A 15952-nucleotide genomic window follows, 5' to 3' on the forward strand; every position below is an offset into this window, starting at 1 on the left:
ACTTGGTGAGGGCTCCAGATACTGCTCTTGCTATTGAGCGCAGCATTGAGTCTGATTCAACCAGGCTATAGGATTTGTGACCTATCCTAATGGCCTCGGCCCGAATATGCTGCTGTGCTATTTATTGCTGCAGCCTGCAGTCACACTGGGTATCAATGAGTGAGTGGTCACATTCAGATGGATAACTCTCATTAAATATGCAGCCCTGCAAAGTGGCGGGTCAGACCCATTTTAGAGAAGAGCATGGACTACGCAGTGACAGAAATCACAGTGATACGTTCTCTGGATGTGTTGGCGTCTTGGCGGATCTGTTCGCGCGTTTGTGTGAATACACACACACACATACACACACCTCGGATACATGTATTTTAAATTGATATGTGCATACTAATAAGAAATGTAGATCAAGCTAAAAACAGTTCAACCGCATTGTCTAAATAGCTTCGGTCTGTACTACTAAGATGTATATGATGAGTAATATCTAATGATTTAATACAACCCCATAGTACTAACATCTCTCTCTCCTCGCTCTCCTCTCTCTCTCGCTCTCTCTCTCTCTCTCCCCCCCCCCTCTCGATCTCCTTCCCCTCCCCCCAGGAATAGAGAACCTGTATGAGAGGTCCCTGTACATCCGTAAGATTCTCCTGACCGCCGTGCCCAGATCCATCTTTATCGTGATGCGCTACCTTTTTGCCTTTCTCAATCAGTAAGTCCTCAACAACCACACTCCAGGGTCATATTCATTAGGCATCAAACTGAAAAAATATGTACTGAAAGGGGGAGGTACTACCTGACAAATTTTGATTTCCTGTTGCGAATGGTTTTCCATTGCGTGCCCTAATGAATAATATGACCCAGGCTTGTTCACTGACTCTTCATTGTCTGATATACGGTTTGAAAGTACAAAACACACATTGACTGGCCTACTGTATGGGGACATGTTAATCAATCACCAAATAGCCCTAATAACTTGCACCTTTAAGATCATTGTACAGTACATTTCTCCTGTTTGTTACTGTATGTAGAGAGAGAAAATGAGCCAGCGTTAAATTAAACATGTCCGGGGTTAATGGATGACTGGAGAGATTTACTCCTTAGTAATTTACTCCACCTGAAATGTGCTCATTGTTTCACTGCTTAGCTGATAAAGAGAGGAGCATAATGCCGTTAGGTTATTAAAAAGGTTTGAGAATTGATCACTACCCAGACAATGAGAGGATAGGCAGTCAATTTGGTGCCTCGGCTGAATGCAGCTGTACAACACAGAACTCATTCCTGTTTGTACATAATCAAATACAAATTCTGTGTTTGAGAAGGGCAACGTTTATCCGCTTTATCTTGTTAAAGAGATTATGCTAACTTAATGTAAAGTCGATTGTTGTGTGTAAACCCTTTATCTCTCACCTATCTCTCGCTCTGTCTATCTCCCTCTACCACTCTCACTCACCCTCTCTTTGCCCCCCCTCCCCCCCCAGCCTGTCCCAGTACAGCGATGAGAACATGATGGACCCCTATAACCTGGCCATCTGCTTCGGGCCCACCCTCATGCCCACACCCAACATCGAGGACCAGGTGTTGTGCCAGGCACACGTCAACGAGATCATCAAGACCATCATCATCCACCACGAAACCATCTTCCCCGACACCAAGGAGCTGGACGGGCCCGTCTACGAGAAATGCATGGCCGGGGAAGACTACTGGTGAGCTGAGCATAGAAATAGAATTACTAGAAAGGCAACTGGTGAGCTGAACGATTGAGCTGAATGATTTGAGCAGGGTGTGTGAGAAGGGCATGGCTGGCGGAGACTACTGGGTACTTGCATTTAAACACTTTATAAATTCCATTACTTTTTCATGACTTCCCATGTCTACAAATGAGAATTTGTGTGACAGTGGCTAAACATGTGCCTGGCAACACCTTGTGGCAAATGTACAGAAGAATACATTTGAATCAACATTTAATTTCCAAACAGCAATTAATCTGACATTTCATGATTTTTCTTCATTGTATCAATAGATGTGTTCAATTCTCTGGCTTTTCACTGATATTCCAGAAGGTCCCTGACCTGTGAGAACCCTGTGAGATGATTGACTGAGCAGGGTCGCCCTTCGATAGAGTCAGAGGTTATTCATTAGTGAAACTATGCGGGTGACTTGCAATGATGTCATTTTGACAAGCTTCACTGAGGTGTTGGCTGGGGAACCAGTAGGGGTGTTTTTCTCATTCCTGTCCTGTGAGTGTATCATAGCTCAGGCTCGCAGCCAAATATCCCTTCATATGGGACATAATACTCCATGCTGCCGGTATGTGTGTGTCTGCACTGCAGTGGGAGCTGCAGCTGTTTCAATACGTCGTTAGTGTTAATGCAGGTAATTATGCTAAATGATTAAGTTGTCCGTGGTGAGACAATATGACAGGGTACAGCTCTCTTTTCTATATCAGACCTTTAGATATCTGCCTTGACGAAGTGAGACTGACTGAATCGATCACCATGATGACCCCAGACGCAGAAGAAAAGAGACCAAGTCACTTGGCAAGGAAACAGTCATTTTAACATCATGTAATGCAGCTTGTAGAAGTACCTTAAAACAGAGCAGAGTAACGTCCCTGGGCCAGCTAGCTCCGCAGCTATGAGGAGCTGAGCAGGGAGAGTTTATCGTTCTCTTCCCCTGAAGAGCACTAGCCTGGTCCCAGATCTATTTGTGCTGTTTTGCCAACTCCTATGCTTTAGATATTGGCCTTGATGAGGTGAGATGGACCGAAGCGATCACGATTGAGAAGGAAACACTAATTATAACCTAAAGTGCATCACATAGAAGTACATTAACAGACCAAAGTAAAGTTTAGCAAGATGGCTCCACAGCTGTGAGGAGAGCCTGTCTCTTCCTCTGAAGAGCACGTCTCTCTCTCTGTTCCTTGGCAGAGCGTAAGCCTTTGCTCTGCCAGAGATAATCACCCGTCACAGCCATCAGGACACCATCCCTGGCCGAGCCACATCAAACCTAGAAGATTTGTTGTCGTCTCTCCATCCCTCCTCCTCCCCCGGGGGGTGAGGCGGGTGGCTGTGGTGTGTTACCCTGGGAAGCGGCGCTAAGTGCCAGTCGGAGGTAGTCTGTGGAAGATGAAAGGGGCATTAATGCCAGGGACGTCTGAAAACCAATAAACAGCACCCAGCCTGTGCCATGGGAATATTGATGATGCCCTCTATTTGGTAGTCGGTGGCTGCCTCTCAATGTGGCTGTAGGTGCATTTCAAAATATCTAAAGTCAAGTCAGTGAGACAGACCTGTCCATTACGCACGAGCTCGGACTCAGACTTGTTATTTGGTCCCTAAGCCCTTTATGCAGGGGCCACTTCCTGATGTGTTTGATAGGGATCACTCCAGTCTGCTACTGTTTTGGCCAAAATGACAACTGACATGATGCACACTTGCATCCCAACTGGCACTTGTCAATATTCCAAAATTATAAACCCATTCGCGAGCATCTTCTGTCCTGCCGCAACCTGTTTTGTAACATGATTTGCTATGAAACACTGCCAGACAGGTGCACACTCTGGTAACAGATAGAAAGTTGTAAAAACAAAACGGCACTGAAGAAGACAAGCTGCCACTCGACAGTGACTTGATAAGCTGGTTTAGCTAACGTGGCCTTCCTGCTCAAAGTGCCTGCTAGCTACTACTAGCTAGCTTAACTGACAAACACAGAGATGGAACTTAGCCAGCTAGCTAGTAGTGATTTTAGTTTAACAGCTTGCTGATGATGAACTGAGCAGCAGCTGACTTTATTCTGTCTGCAGTTCACTGACTTTTGTAGCGGGTACAAAAATATTGCACCAAATACCTGATGTACAATTGCACAACTAAGACCTGCTCTGCAAAGACGTCAAAATGAATTACAGATTTATTGATTTATATTTTGAGGAAGCGGTAGTGGCTAGGTTGTTGCTACCGTGACTCAGGAGGGACAAATGACAGTAACTGCCAGGGTAAGATATGCGGACATAGCACACCCACATCGAATCACACCCCCAAGACCCAAATCTTGTTTTTCTTAATGAGCAACAGAAAAACACATGTGGAATCGGTGCGTTCAGCCCCTCTTTAACAGCGGCCCTCCAGACCTCGGTGAAGACTGAATACGGGCTGTGGGGAAAAATGAGTTTGACACCCCTGATCTACACTAATGGTCTTTGATAGATGATATCTATGTGAGTGCATACTACTACCAGGTATTTGCTTTCACCAGTCCAGTTGTGTCACATCATTGCCGAAGAAGGAAAGGAGGCAAATGGGGGAATCCACTGTAAACAAGATACACGCTGAGGATGGATGAAATTGAGTAGCGGGTACAATTGTATCCATGGTAGCCTGACCTCAACCTATATTCTCTGACCCCTAACCCTGACCTCTGACCTTCTCTCCCCCCACAGTGAGAGTCCCTACAGTGAGCATGGGGCCATAGAGGAGGTGGACAATGAGGGAGGCACTGAGACGCATACCAGCGAGGACGGTGAGTACCCTTCAACCAGACACCCTTGTAACCCTATGATGTAATGACATACCAGCTGTGAATGTCATGGGAAAAGCATACACTTTCTTTCCCCAGTGTCTGTGCTGTGGTCTACTGAGGGTTAAATCCAGACTTTCTCCAGTGTCTGTGCTGTGGTCTACTGAGGGTTAAATCCAGACTTTCTCCAGTGTCTGTGCTGTGGTCTACTGAGGGTTAAATCCAGACTTTCCCCAGTGTCTGTGCTGTGGTCTAGTGAGGGTTAAATCCAGACTTTCTCCAGTGTCTGTGCTGTGGTCTAGTGAGGGTTAAATCCAGACTTTCTCCAGTGTCTGTGCTGTGGTCTAGTGAGGGTTAAATCCAGACTTTCTCCAGTGTCTGTGCTGTGGTCTAGTGAGGGTTAAATCCAGACTTTCTCCAGTGTCTGTGCTGTGGTCTAGTGAGGGTTAAATCCAGACTTTCTCCAGTGTCTGTGCTGTGGTCTAGTGAGGGTTAAATCCAGACTTTCTCCAGTGTCTGTGCTGTGGTCTAGCGAGGGTTAAATCCAGACTTTCTCCAGTGTCCCAGTGAGCCCACTGGCCTGTGTGGATAATCCTGCCTTGCTAAATGGAGTGACCTTGGAGGCGCAGGGAACTGGGCTCCAGATATGTGGGCATCTATTCATATTCTAATTCCTACTGTATCGCCAACACCCCATGGGACCTGGGCCACACAGTGATGGCAGCACCCCCCTCCCAGGCCCCTGGTGGGCTCTTCTGCATCCCTCCGGACCCCCTCGGGTGATGTGATGAGGGATCTTTAAGTTTTGGGGTTAGCCGATAGTATTTGAACGAGCCCTAATCCTATGGGTTGGTCATTCAAGGATACCCAGCATATAAATACTTTTGGGGGAATTATTTTGAACTCCAAATATGAATGGGGAGTGATGACGATTAATGATTGTGTCTCTAATACCATCTGTATTGTCTATGCTTTTAAACTACTTCAGCATGTGTTAATGTGATAGGCCTCACTCACACCAGCCTCAGAGACACTGCACTGCAGGCCAGGGAACTATATACTTCTAAAACTAAGTAAAAAGTGTGAGTTGAGATGTCTGCTCTTCCATCTGGTCTGTTGGAACCGGTCTCAGACGAGGGGGGTGCGATGGAGTTGGTCTGTTCCAAATCAAATACACTGACTCACCTCCTCCGTGGGCTACAGAGGGGTCGGGATGGCTGAATAGGACAGAAACTGGTTGTTTCTCAGGGAAACATTACAAAAATGCTGTACAACTAAAGTGCCTTTACACATTTTGTAGAGAATAAATATTCCTAAACATGTATCTTGTTTTCAATAATGCACTAAAGTACAACTGCAAAAAATGTGGCAAAGAAATGTACTTTATGTCCTGAATACAAAGCCTTAGGTTTGGGGCAAATCCAACACATCACTGAGTACTATTCTTCATATTTTCAAGCATGGTGGTGGTTGCATCATGTTATGGGCATGCTTGTCATCAGCATGGACTAGGGAGTGCTAAGCACAGGCAAAATCATAGAGGAAAACCTGGTTCAGTCTGCTTTCCAACAGACACTGGGAGACAAATTGACCTTTCAGCAGGACAATGTTTATTTTACCTTTTATTTAACTAGGCAATTCAGTTAAGAACAAATTCTTATTTTCTATGACGGCCTAAGAACAGTGGGTTAACTGCCTTGTTCAGGGGCAGAACGACACATTTTTACCTTGTGAGCTCGGGGATTCGAATTTGCAACCTTTCGGTTACTAGTCCAACGCTCTAACCACTAGGCTACCTGCTGCCCCAATAACCTAAAACACAAGGCCAAATATACACTGAACCAGTGTAGACACTGAGTTGCTTACCAGGACGACATTGAATGTTCCTGAGTGGCTTAGTCACAGTTTTGACTTAAATCGACTTGAAAATCTATGGCAAGACTTGAAAATGGCTGTCTAGCAGTGATCAACAACCAACTTGACAGAGCCTGAATCATTTTTAAAAGAATAATGTACAAATATTGTACAATCCAAGTATGCAAAGTTCTTAGAGACTTACCCAGAAAGACTCACAGCTGTAATTGCTGCTGAAGGCGATTCTAACATGTATTGATTCAGGGATGTGAATACTTAAGTAAATTATATTTTTCTTTATTTCATTTTCAATAAATTTGCACAAATTTATAGAAACATGTTTTTTTTTATCCTTATGGAGTATTATGTCTAGATGGGTGAGAGAGAGAAAAAATCTATTTAATGTTTCATTCAGGCTGTAATACAACAAAATGTGAAATAAGTCAAGGGGTATGATTACTTTCTGAAGGCACTGTACGTAACAAACATTTTACAAAAATGCTGTACAACTACGTAACAAAAACGTTCAAAGTTGTGTTGTAGACCAGACAATGTGGACAGCTACAACGGAGCCCAACCCGTTTCCGTAGTAATAATAAAAGCACACGTTAGTAGCCTAATCATAATAACAGGTACAATCCCATCTCCTTTCCCTGTAGGTCTGAAAGTGTTTTTAGATTGTCCTTTTCATAATTTAAACATGAGCTCCAGGATGGAAATGTAAAGCATCACGTCTCATTACATAGCTTTGCTAGCACACCCTCTTCCAGAGTCAGACACATTTATGTCCATTCTAACTAATGACACCTGGGGCGTGATCATTCGGCACCAAATGGAAGAAAAGGGAATGAAACGGGGGAGGGACTGACTGCTTGGACATGTCCAATAACAAAAACTATTTTTCCTAATGAATGGCACCTGATGGTACAGACTAGAGCACGTAGTTTTCCATTCTGGAACGGTAAAAACACACATGGCAGCTATCCATTGCAAAGCAATTCATTATGGATAATCAAGCCTAATAAACCATATGAACCGAACTCGAGCTACCATGGTATTGGTCCAGATATTGTCTCCCTGTTAGGGTTGAGCGGAAAGCCTTTCTGACCCTGATGTTACTGCCGTTCCCTGTGGGCTCTTGAAGCCCATTCAGACCTATTGTCCTCAGTTAGTGGTTGAAAATACTTAGGATCTTACTCAGATTTACAGTTCTGCTGTATGACGTTAATGTTCGATCCTAGTTGTCGTCAGGGCTTCAATGTCTTTGTTAGCTCTTGTTGTATCAGCCACCTTTTGTAACCAGCCAATAAGGCCAAGCCCTCTCCTCTCAGCCCTCCTGGTGTGTTAAAGCCCATTTACTCCCATTATGGATGAACTGGAGAGGCCACATTTACAGAACTGACAACGTGTGTGTGTGTGTGTGTGTGTGTGTGTGTGTGTGTGTGTGTGTGTGTGTGTGTGTGTGTGTGTGAGATCACATGGGGAAACTGTGAAAAATGGTTGTAACTTCCCAGTGTGCCTTAATTCTTTCACGTGCTACAGACAGTACTCAATTTTAATGACCTGCATTCTGTCAACTCCTGTAACAAGTTTCTGGTTGGCAATGACATGCATGACATCGTAGCGTAATATGACTGTCACTGCGAGTGACAGTGTCCTTTTTTTAGATGCCCATTTCTCTCGCTCTGTCAATACATTGATGTTCCTTCCCTCTGTTGGTAAAACACTGTAGGGTCAAAGGTGAATGAGCATGCACATTGATTTTATCTCAAGAGTGCAATAGCTGTTTCATCTGAAGTTTTTTGTATTTTTTTTGCTGTATGTTAGACAGCCATGGTTGGAGTAGTGCATTCTCTTTACCCAGTGCAGTAATCACTGAACAGGTCATTACTCTTCCCCTATGACCCCCCCCCCCCCCCCCCCCCCCCCATCCCCGTCTGTCTCTGCTCATCATGTCCTGTAGCAAATAAGCAGGATCTTTGATTTATTTTCAGAGAGAGAGAGAGAATTCATTGGGGCATAGCTGCTGCTTTTCTGCCGCTCACTTTATCGATTGTTGCCGTATCTCACTCCAAGGTGGTGATCCCTATTCACATGCATGAGCAGAGCGAGCCATGGGATAGTCTACTGGGGTGTAACGGCATCCTGCATTGCACTGCTGTTATATCAGAACCTCTTACTTTTTCAGTTCAGCTATTTTTGTGTATGCGTGCACACACTTCTATGAGTGTCCTTGTCTATGAGCTTGCGCACTATGAAATGAAAATGTAATCAGAGATCAAATTCCTGTCTGTCACGTCTCATTGACTCCACAACACCCCTGTCATTCCCCAAGGCAGAGAGGGGAGAGAGGGAGAAAAAACAAGAGAACCAAGATACATGTTATCTTGGAATCACTGTCCTCTCCACTGCTCGCACCAGGATGCTCATCAGGGAATCTCACTGAGTTGTTTCACACATACTGCTCTGGTTTCCTGCTATCTGAGCTCTGTGGTGCTTCTCCACTGATACCTGTTGTTCTGTTATATGTGTGTAGCTCGGTTGTTATTGACACTAACTAAAATAGACTGACTGCTGCTTTCAATCTCAGATCAATAAATACCAGACCCATTTGTGACATCATTCAGACATGCATAATCGTGACATATAATTGCCAGAAATGTTTATACTCTGATGACACCACTCTGCTAAAAAAAAATGGATTCCTTCATGTACTTTATCAGCCTTTAGTTTGACATACCTGACTGTGTGTTCCTCGTGTTCTTCTGCAGAGGGCGAGCCCATCGAAGCGATTGCCAAGTTTGACTACGTGGGGCGTTCTGCCCGAGAGCTGTGCTTCAAGAAGGGCGCCTCCCTGCTGCTGTACCAGCGGGCATCGGACGACTGGTGGGAGGGACGGCACAACGGCATCGACGGCCTGGTACCTCACCAGTACATCGTGGTGCAGGACATGTGAGTATGCAGCCCATAGACACACACACAGCTTCTGGAGGAGACACTGGCACCTTTATTATCTACATATTCTTATTCCATTTCAGACATCAGTGGACAGGTAATATAAATACATCTGGTGACATAACAATATGTTGAATTAAATCAATGATTTTTTAAAGACTCTACAGGTGGTTTTGCACAGGAATCGTTAGTGGGGCAGGATTTGTAGTTGCTCTCCAATAATGGTACTTGCACAATATGTCCTCATCCTTGAAGTCTAGACCACAACTCCCTTAACAATACATATGACTGCTGTTTAGAGAGGACTCTTATATGCAGTACATTTGTCCACTTCCTTGAAGAGGATCCCTCATTACAACTTGCGTCCTGTTCAAGCTATTGCTCACTCACGTAACTGACCAATCAGTCACTCAATCACATTGTATTTAGCATTTTATTTTCACTCTTAACAGAGAATCCCATTTGGTGTTCCTTTTCAGAGTGAAAGTGACGACATCCGTCCATCTTTAATGTTCTTCCTCTGAATTAATCACGGCTTTTTCTTACTAACAGTAACTCTGAGGGGCCAAGGCTCTGGGGCTGTGTGAAGCAGGGTCCTGGGCTGCAGGCTGGGGGCCTCTGTCTGTCCTACCCATTCTATGATGAACAAGTGTTCTCTAGGGGTCCTTAATTACCCCTTCTGCCCTCTATCAACCCGTCCCCCCCACCCCCGACAAACCCCAAGCGCACCTTCACACTGGCAACCGTCCCCCTGCCCTGGCAACGATCCCTGCCTAATGGGGTGGAGCTACACCCTCATTAAGAGTGTGAGAGAGACATTGTTTAGTAGCTAGCCAGAGAAACGCATGTTTAAAGCTCTCCTCCTCCGTTAGTGCTGCAGGTCCTTTACCAGCTGTCCCTACATGTGCCTGTATCAATGATTCACTGGGGGAGGCGCCGGCGCTGATGGCTGTTTTCTTAGTTGAAGGAATGACCCAGAGAATTTACAGCCGGGTGTCCTGTAGCATGGCCAAGCATACTGTACTAGTGTTTATTTTCAGCAAACTTAACATGTGTAAATATTTGTATGAACATAACAAGATTCAACAACTGAGACATAAACTGAACAAGTTCCACAGACATGTGACTAACAGAAATGGAATAATGTGTCCCTGAACAAAGGGGGGTCAAAATCAAAAGTAACAGTCAGTATATGCTGTGGCCACCAGCTGCATTAAGTACTGCAGTGCATCTCCTCCTCATGTACTGCACAATATTTGCCAGTTCTTGCTGTTAGATGTTACCACACTCTTCCACCAAGGCACCTGCAAGTTACCGGACATTTCTGGGGGGAATGGCCCTAGCTCTCACCCTCCGATCCAACAGGTCCCAGACGTGGTCAATGGGATTGAGATCCGGGCTCTTCGCTGGCCATGGCAGAACACTGACATTCCTGTCTTGCAGGAAATCACACACAGAACGAGCAGTATGGCTGGTGGCATTGTCATACTGGAGGGTCATGTCAGGATGAGCCTGCAGGAAGGGTACCACATGAGGGAGGAGGATGTCTTCCCTGTAACGCACAGCGTTGAGATTGCCTGCAATGACAACAAGCTCAGTCCGATAATGCTGTGACACACCGCCCCAGACCATGACGGACCCTCCACCTCCAAATTGATCCCGCTCCAGAGTACAGGCCTCAGTGTAATGCTCATTCCTTCGACGATAAATGCAAATCCGACCATCACCCCCGGTGAGAGAGAACCGCGACTCGTCAGTGAAGAGCACTTTTTGCCAGTCCTGTCTGGTCCAGCGACTGTGGGTTTGTGCCCATAGGCGACGTTGTTGCCGGTGATGTCTGGTGAGGACCTGCCTTATAACAGACCTGCAAGCCCTCAGTCCAGCCTCTCTCAGTCTATTGCGGACAGTCTGAGCACTGATTGAGGGATTGTGCGTTCCTGGTGTATCTCGGGCAGTTGTTGTTGCCATCCTGTACCTGTCCCGCAGATGTGATGTTCGGATGTACCGATCCTGTGCATGTATTGTTACACGTGGTCTGCCACTGCGAGGACGATCAGCTGTCCATCCTGTCTCCCTGTAGCGTCGTCTTAGGCGTCTCACAGTACGGACATTGCAATTTATTGCCCTGGGCACATCTGCAGTCCTCATGCCTCCTTGCAGCATGCCTAAGGCACGTTCAGGGATCCTGGGCATCTTTCTTTTGATGTTTTTCAGAGTCAGTAGAAAGGCCTCTTTAGTGTCCTAAGTTTTCAGAACTGTGAGCTTAATTGCCTACCGTCTGTAAGATGTTAGTGTCTTAACGACCGTTCCACAGGTGCATGATCATTAATTGTTTATGGTTCATTGAACAAGCATGGGAAACAGTTTTTAAACCCTTTACAATGAAGATCTGTGACATTATATGGATTTTTACGAATTATCTTTGAAAGACAGGGTCCTGAAAAGGGATGTTTATTTTTTTGCAGGGTTTGTGTGTGTGGGTGCGTGGGTTCTTAGGGCTCAGAGACAGTGTTGAGACACTCAGCCCCCATAAAAGAGCCTGGATAAAGTCATGTCTCGCCCTTTCTCCGCATCTGTATCCTCTTTCAGAGCTTAGCTATTAGTCCAGGAAAAATCTCTCCAAGGCACGGATATCACTACTAAAAAAATTAACGGCGTGGCATACACTGAGTTTACCAAACATTAGGAACACCTTCCTAATATTGACTTACCACTGCCCCCCGCCCCCCCCCCACACACACATTTTACCCTCAGAACAGCCTCAATATGTCAGGCCATGGACTCTGCAAGGTGTCAAAAGCATTCCACAGGTCCCATGTTGACTCCAATGCCCACAGTCAAGTTGTCTGGATGTCCTTTGGGTGGTGGACCATTCTTGATACACACAGGAAACTGTTGAGAGTGAAAAACCCAGCAGCGTTGCAGTTCTTGACACAAACCGGTGTGCCTGGCACTTACTACCATAGCTCGTTCAAAGGCACTTCAATATTTTGTCTTGCCCATTCACCATCTGAATGGCACACATACACAATCCAGTTGATTTATCAAGTAACATCAATAAGGGATCCTGGATTCACCTGGTCAGTCTATGTCATGGAAAGAGCAGGTGTTGTTCATGTTTTGTACACTCAATGTATAGAAGCACTTGTGTGAAATAGAGTAAGATGAGCTTTGTGTATCAGATTGCTGGGCCTCAGTCATCCTTCTTGTGATACTTGTGTGGATGTAGCATGCGTGCACATTTTATTAAAATGTTTTATTTATTTCTCCTTTATTTAACCAGGTAGGCTAGTTGAGAACAAGTTCTCATTTGCAACTGCGACCAGGCCAAGATAAAGCAAAGCAGTTCGACACATACAACAACACAGAGTTACACATGGAATAAACAAACATACAGTCAATAATACAGTAGAAAAAGTATATATACAGCATGTGCAAATGAGGTAGGATAAGGGAGGTAAGGCAATAAATAGGCCATAGTGGCGAAGTAATTACAATATAGCAATTACAATATAGCAATTAAAACACTGGAATGGTAGATGTGCAGAAGATGAATGTGCAAGTAGAGATACTGGGGTGCTAAGGAGCAAGATAAATAAATAAATAAATACAGCATGGGGATGAGGTAGTTGGATGGGCTATTTACAGATGAGCTATGTACAGGTGCCGTGATCTGTGAGCTGCTCTGACAGCTGGTGCTTAAAGCTAGTGAGGGAGATATGAGTCTCCAGCTTCAGAGATTTTTGCAGTTCGTTCCAGTCATTGGCAGCAGAGAACTGGAAGGAGAGGCGGCCAAAGGAAGAATTGGCTTTGGGGGTGACCAGTGAGATATACCTGCTGGAGCGCGTGCTATGGTTGGGTGCTGCTATGGTGACCAGTGAGCTGAGATAAGGCGGGGCTTTACCTAGCAGAGACTTGTAGATGACCTGGAGCCAGTGGGTTTGGCGACGAGTATGAAGCTAGGCCAGCCAACGAGAGCGTACAGGTCGCAGTGGTGGGTAGTGTATGGGGCTTTGTTGACGAAACGGATGGCACTGTGATAGACTGCATCCAATTTGTTGAGTAGAGTGTTGGAGGCTATTTTGTAAATGACATTGCCGAAGTCGAGGATCGGTAGGATGGTCAGTTTTACGAGGGTATGTTTGGCAGCATGAGTGAAGGATGCTTTGTTGCGAAATAGGAAGCCGATTCTAGATTTCATTTGGGATTGGAGATTCTTAATGTGAGTCTGGAAGGAGAGTTTACAGTCTAAACAGACACCTAGGTATTTATAGTTGTCCACATATTCTAAGTCAGAACCGTCCAGAGTAGTGATGCTGGACAGGTGGGCAGGTGCGGGCAGCGATCGGTTGAAAAGCATGCATTTAATTTTACTTGCATTTAAGAGCAGTTGGAGGCCACAGAAGGAGAGTTGTATGGCATTGAAACTCGTCTGGAGGTTAGTTAACACAGTGTCCAAAGAAGGGCCAGAGGTATACAGAATGGTGTTGTCTGCGTAGAGGTGGATCAGAGAATCACCAACAGCAAGAGCGACATCATTGATGTATACAGAGAAGAGAGTCGGCCCGAGAATTGAACCCTGCGGCACCCCCATAGAGACTGCCAGAAGTCCTGACAACAGACCCTCCGATTTGACACACTGAACTCTATCTGAGAAGTAGTTGGTGAAACAGGCGAGGCAATCATTTGAGGAACTAAGGCTGTTGAGTCTGCCGATAAGAATGTGGTGATTGACAGAGTCGAAAGCCTTGGCCAGGTCGATGAATACGGCTGCACAGTAATGTCTCTTATCGATGGCGGTTATGATATCGTTTAGGACCTTGAGCGTGGCTGAGGTGCACCCATGACCAGCTCTGAAACCAGATTGCATGGCGGAGAAGGTACGGTGGTATTCGAAATGGTCGGTAATCTGTGGTGTGTGTGTAGGATTGCAAAGCCCCGGTAATTTACCAAAGTTACTGGAATTTTCTTAAACATTCCTGTAGTTTACTAGTAACATTAGCATATGACCGGTAATATTCCTGCGCTTTGCAACCCTAGGTGTGTGTGTGTGTGGTTTGTTGTCCAGTCCATTATTCCCCACTCCACCAGGCTCTGTGGCTACTAAGCAGATCTGATTGCTACCACCTGAAAAGATCAGTCACCATCTATAGTGTATGCAGCTAGCGCTCAGCTCAGTCACGCACGCCCACTGAGATAACCCAAACAGCTGGCTCTGGTCATGCTGCCTGGCAGCCCTGGACACACCACTACAAATGGAAGGATAATAGATCCAGGCCTATAAGTCAACATGAGCCTGGAGGAGAGGCTAGTTAGGAATGCTTGACTGAACTCAATGCACTAAACTATTCACTGTGGTATCAGATGCCTTCATCTTCTAAACTATTCACTGTGGTATCAGATGCCTTCATCTTCTAAACTATTCACTGTGGTATCAGATGCCTTCATCTTCTAAACTATTCACTGTGGTATCAGATGCCTTCATCCTCTAAACTATTCACTGTGGTATCAGATGCCTTCATCCTCTAAACTATTCACTGTGGTATCAGATGCCTTCATCCTCTAAACTATTCACTGTGGTATCAGATGCCTTCATCTTCTAAACTATTCACTGTGGTATCAGATGCCTTCATCCTCTAAACTATTCACTGTGGTATCAGATGCCTTCATCTTCTAAACTATTCACTGTGGTATCAGATGCCTTCATCTTCTAAACTATTCACTGTGGTATCAGATGCCTTCATCTTCTAAACTATTCACTGTGGTATCAGATGCCTTCATCTTCTAAACTATTCACTGTGGTATCAGATGCCTTCATCCTCTAAACTATTCACTGTGGTATCAGATGCCTTCATCCTCTAAACTATTCACTGTGGTATCAGATGTCTTCATCCTCTAAACTATTCACTGTGGTATCAGATGCCTTCATCTTCTAAACTATTCACTGTGGTATCAGATGCCTTCATCCTCTAAACTATTCACTGTGGTATCAGATGCCTTCATCCTCTAAACTATTCACTGTGGTATCAGATGTCTTCATCCTCTAAACTATTCACTGTGGTATCAGATGTCTTCATCTTCTAAACTATTCACTGTGGTATCAGATGCCTTCATCCTCTAAACTATTCACTGTGGTATCAGATGCCTTCATCTTCTAAACTATTCACTGTGGTATCAGATGCCTTCATCTTCTAAACTATTCACTGTGGTATCAGATGCCTTCATCTTCTAAACTATTCACTGTGGTATCAGATGCCTTCATCTTCTAAACTATTCACTGTGGTATCAGATGCCTTCATCTTCTAAACTATTCACTGTGGTATCAGATGCCTTCATCTTCTAAACTATTCACTGTGGTATCAGATGCCTTCATCTTCTAAACTATTCACTGTGGTATCAGATGTCTTCATCCTCTAAACTATTCACTGTGGTATCAGATGTCTTCATCTTCTAAACTATTCACTGTGGTATCAGATGCCTTCATCCTCTAAACTATTCACTGTGGTATCAGATGCCTTCATCTTCTAAACTATTCACTGTGGTATCAGATGCCTTCATCTTCTAAACTATTCACTGTGGTATCAGATGCCTTCATCTTCTAAACTATTCACTGTGGTATCAGATGCCTTCATCT

General features: G+C 44.9%; 1 protein-coding gene across 5 annotated transcripts in view; it reads left to right on the top strand.

Moving 5' to 3' along the window:
- Positions 1–15952, top strand: part of LOC106561395 (SLIT-ROBO Rho GTPase-activating protein 1) — a 189446-nt gene that overhangs the window by 161039 nt on the left and 12455 nt on the right. For all 5 annotated transcript variants that reach the window (XM_082957315.1, XM_045688311.2, XM_045688309.2 and 2 more), the window contains exons 16-19: positions 598–706; positions 1476–1700; positions 4433–4512; positions 9135–9315. In XM_082957315.1, the coding sequence (XP_082813441.1) occupies positions 598–706; positions 1476–1700; positions 4433–4512; positions 9135–9315 (595 nt within the window). The remainder of the gene's footprint in view (positions 1–597; positions 707–1475; positions 1701–4432; positions 4513–9134; positions 9316–15952) is intronic.

This window comes from Salmo salar, chromosome 10, assembly GCF_965601325.2.
Source record: "Salmo salar chromosome 10, fSalSal1, whole genome shotgun sequence".
NCBI lineage: Eukaryota > Metazoa > Chordata > Actinopteri > Salmoniformes > Salmonidae > Salmo > Salmo salar.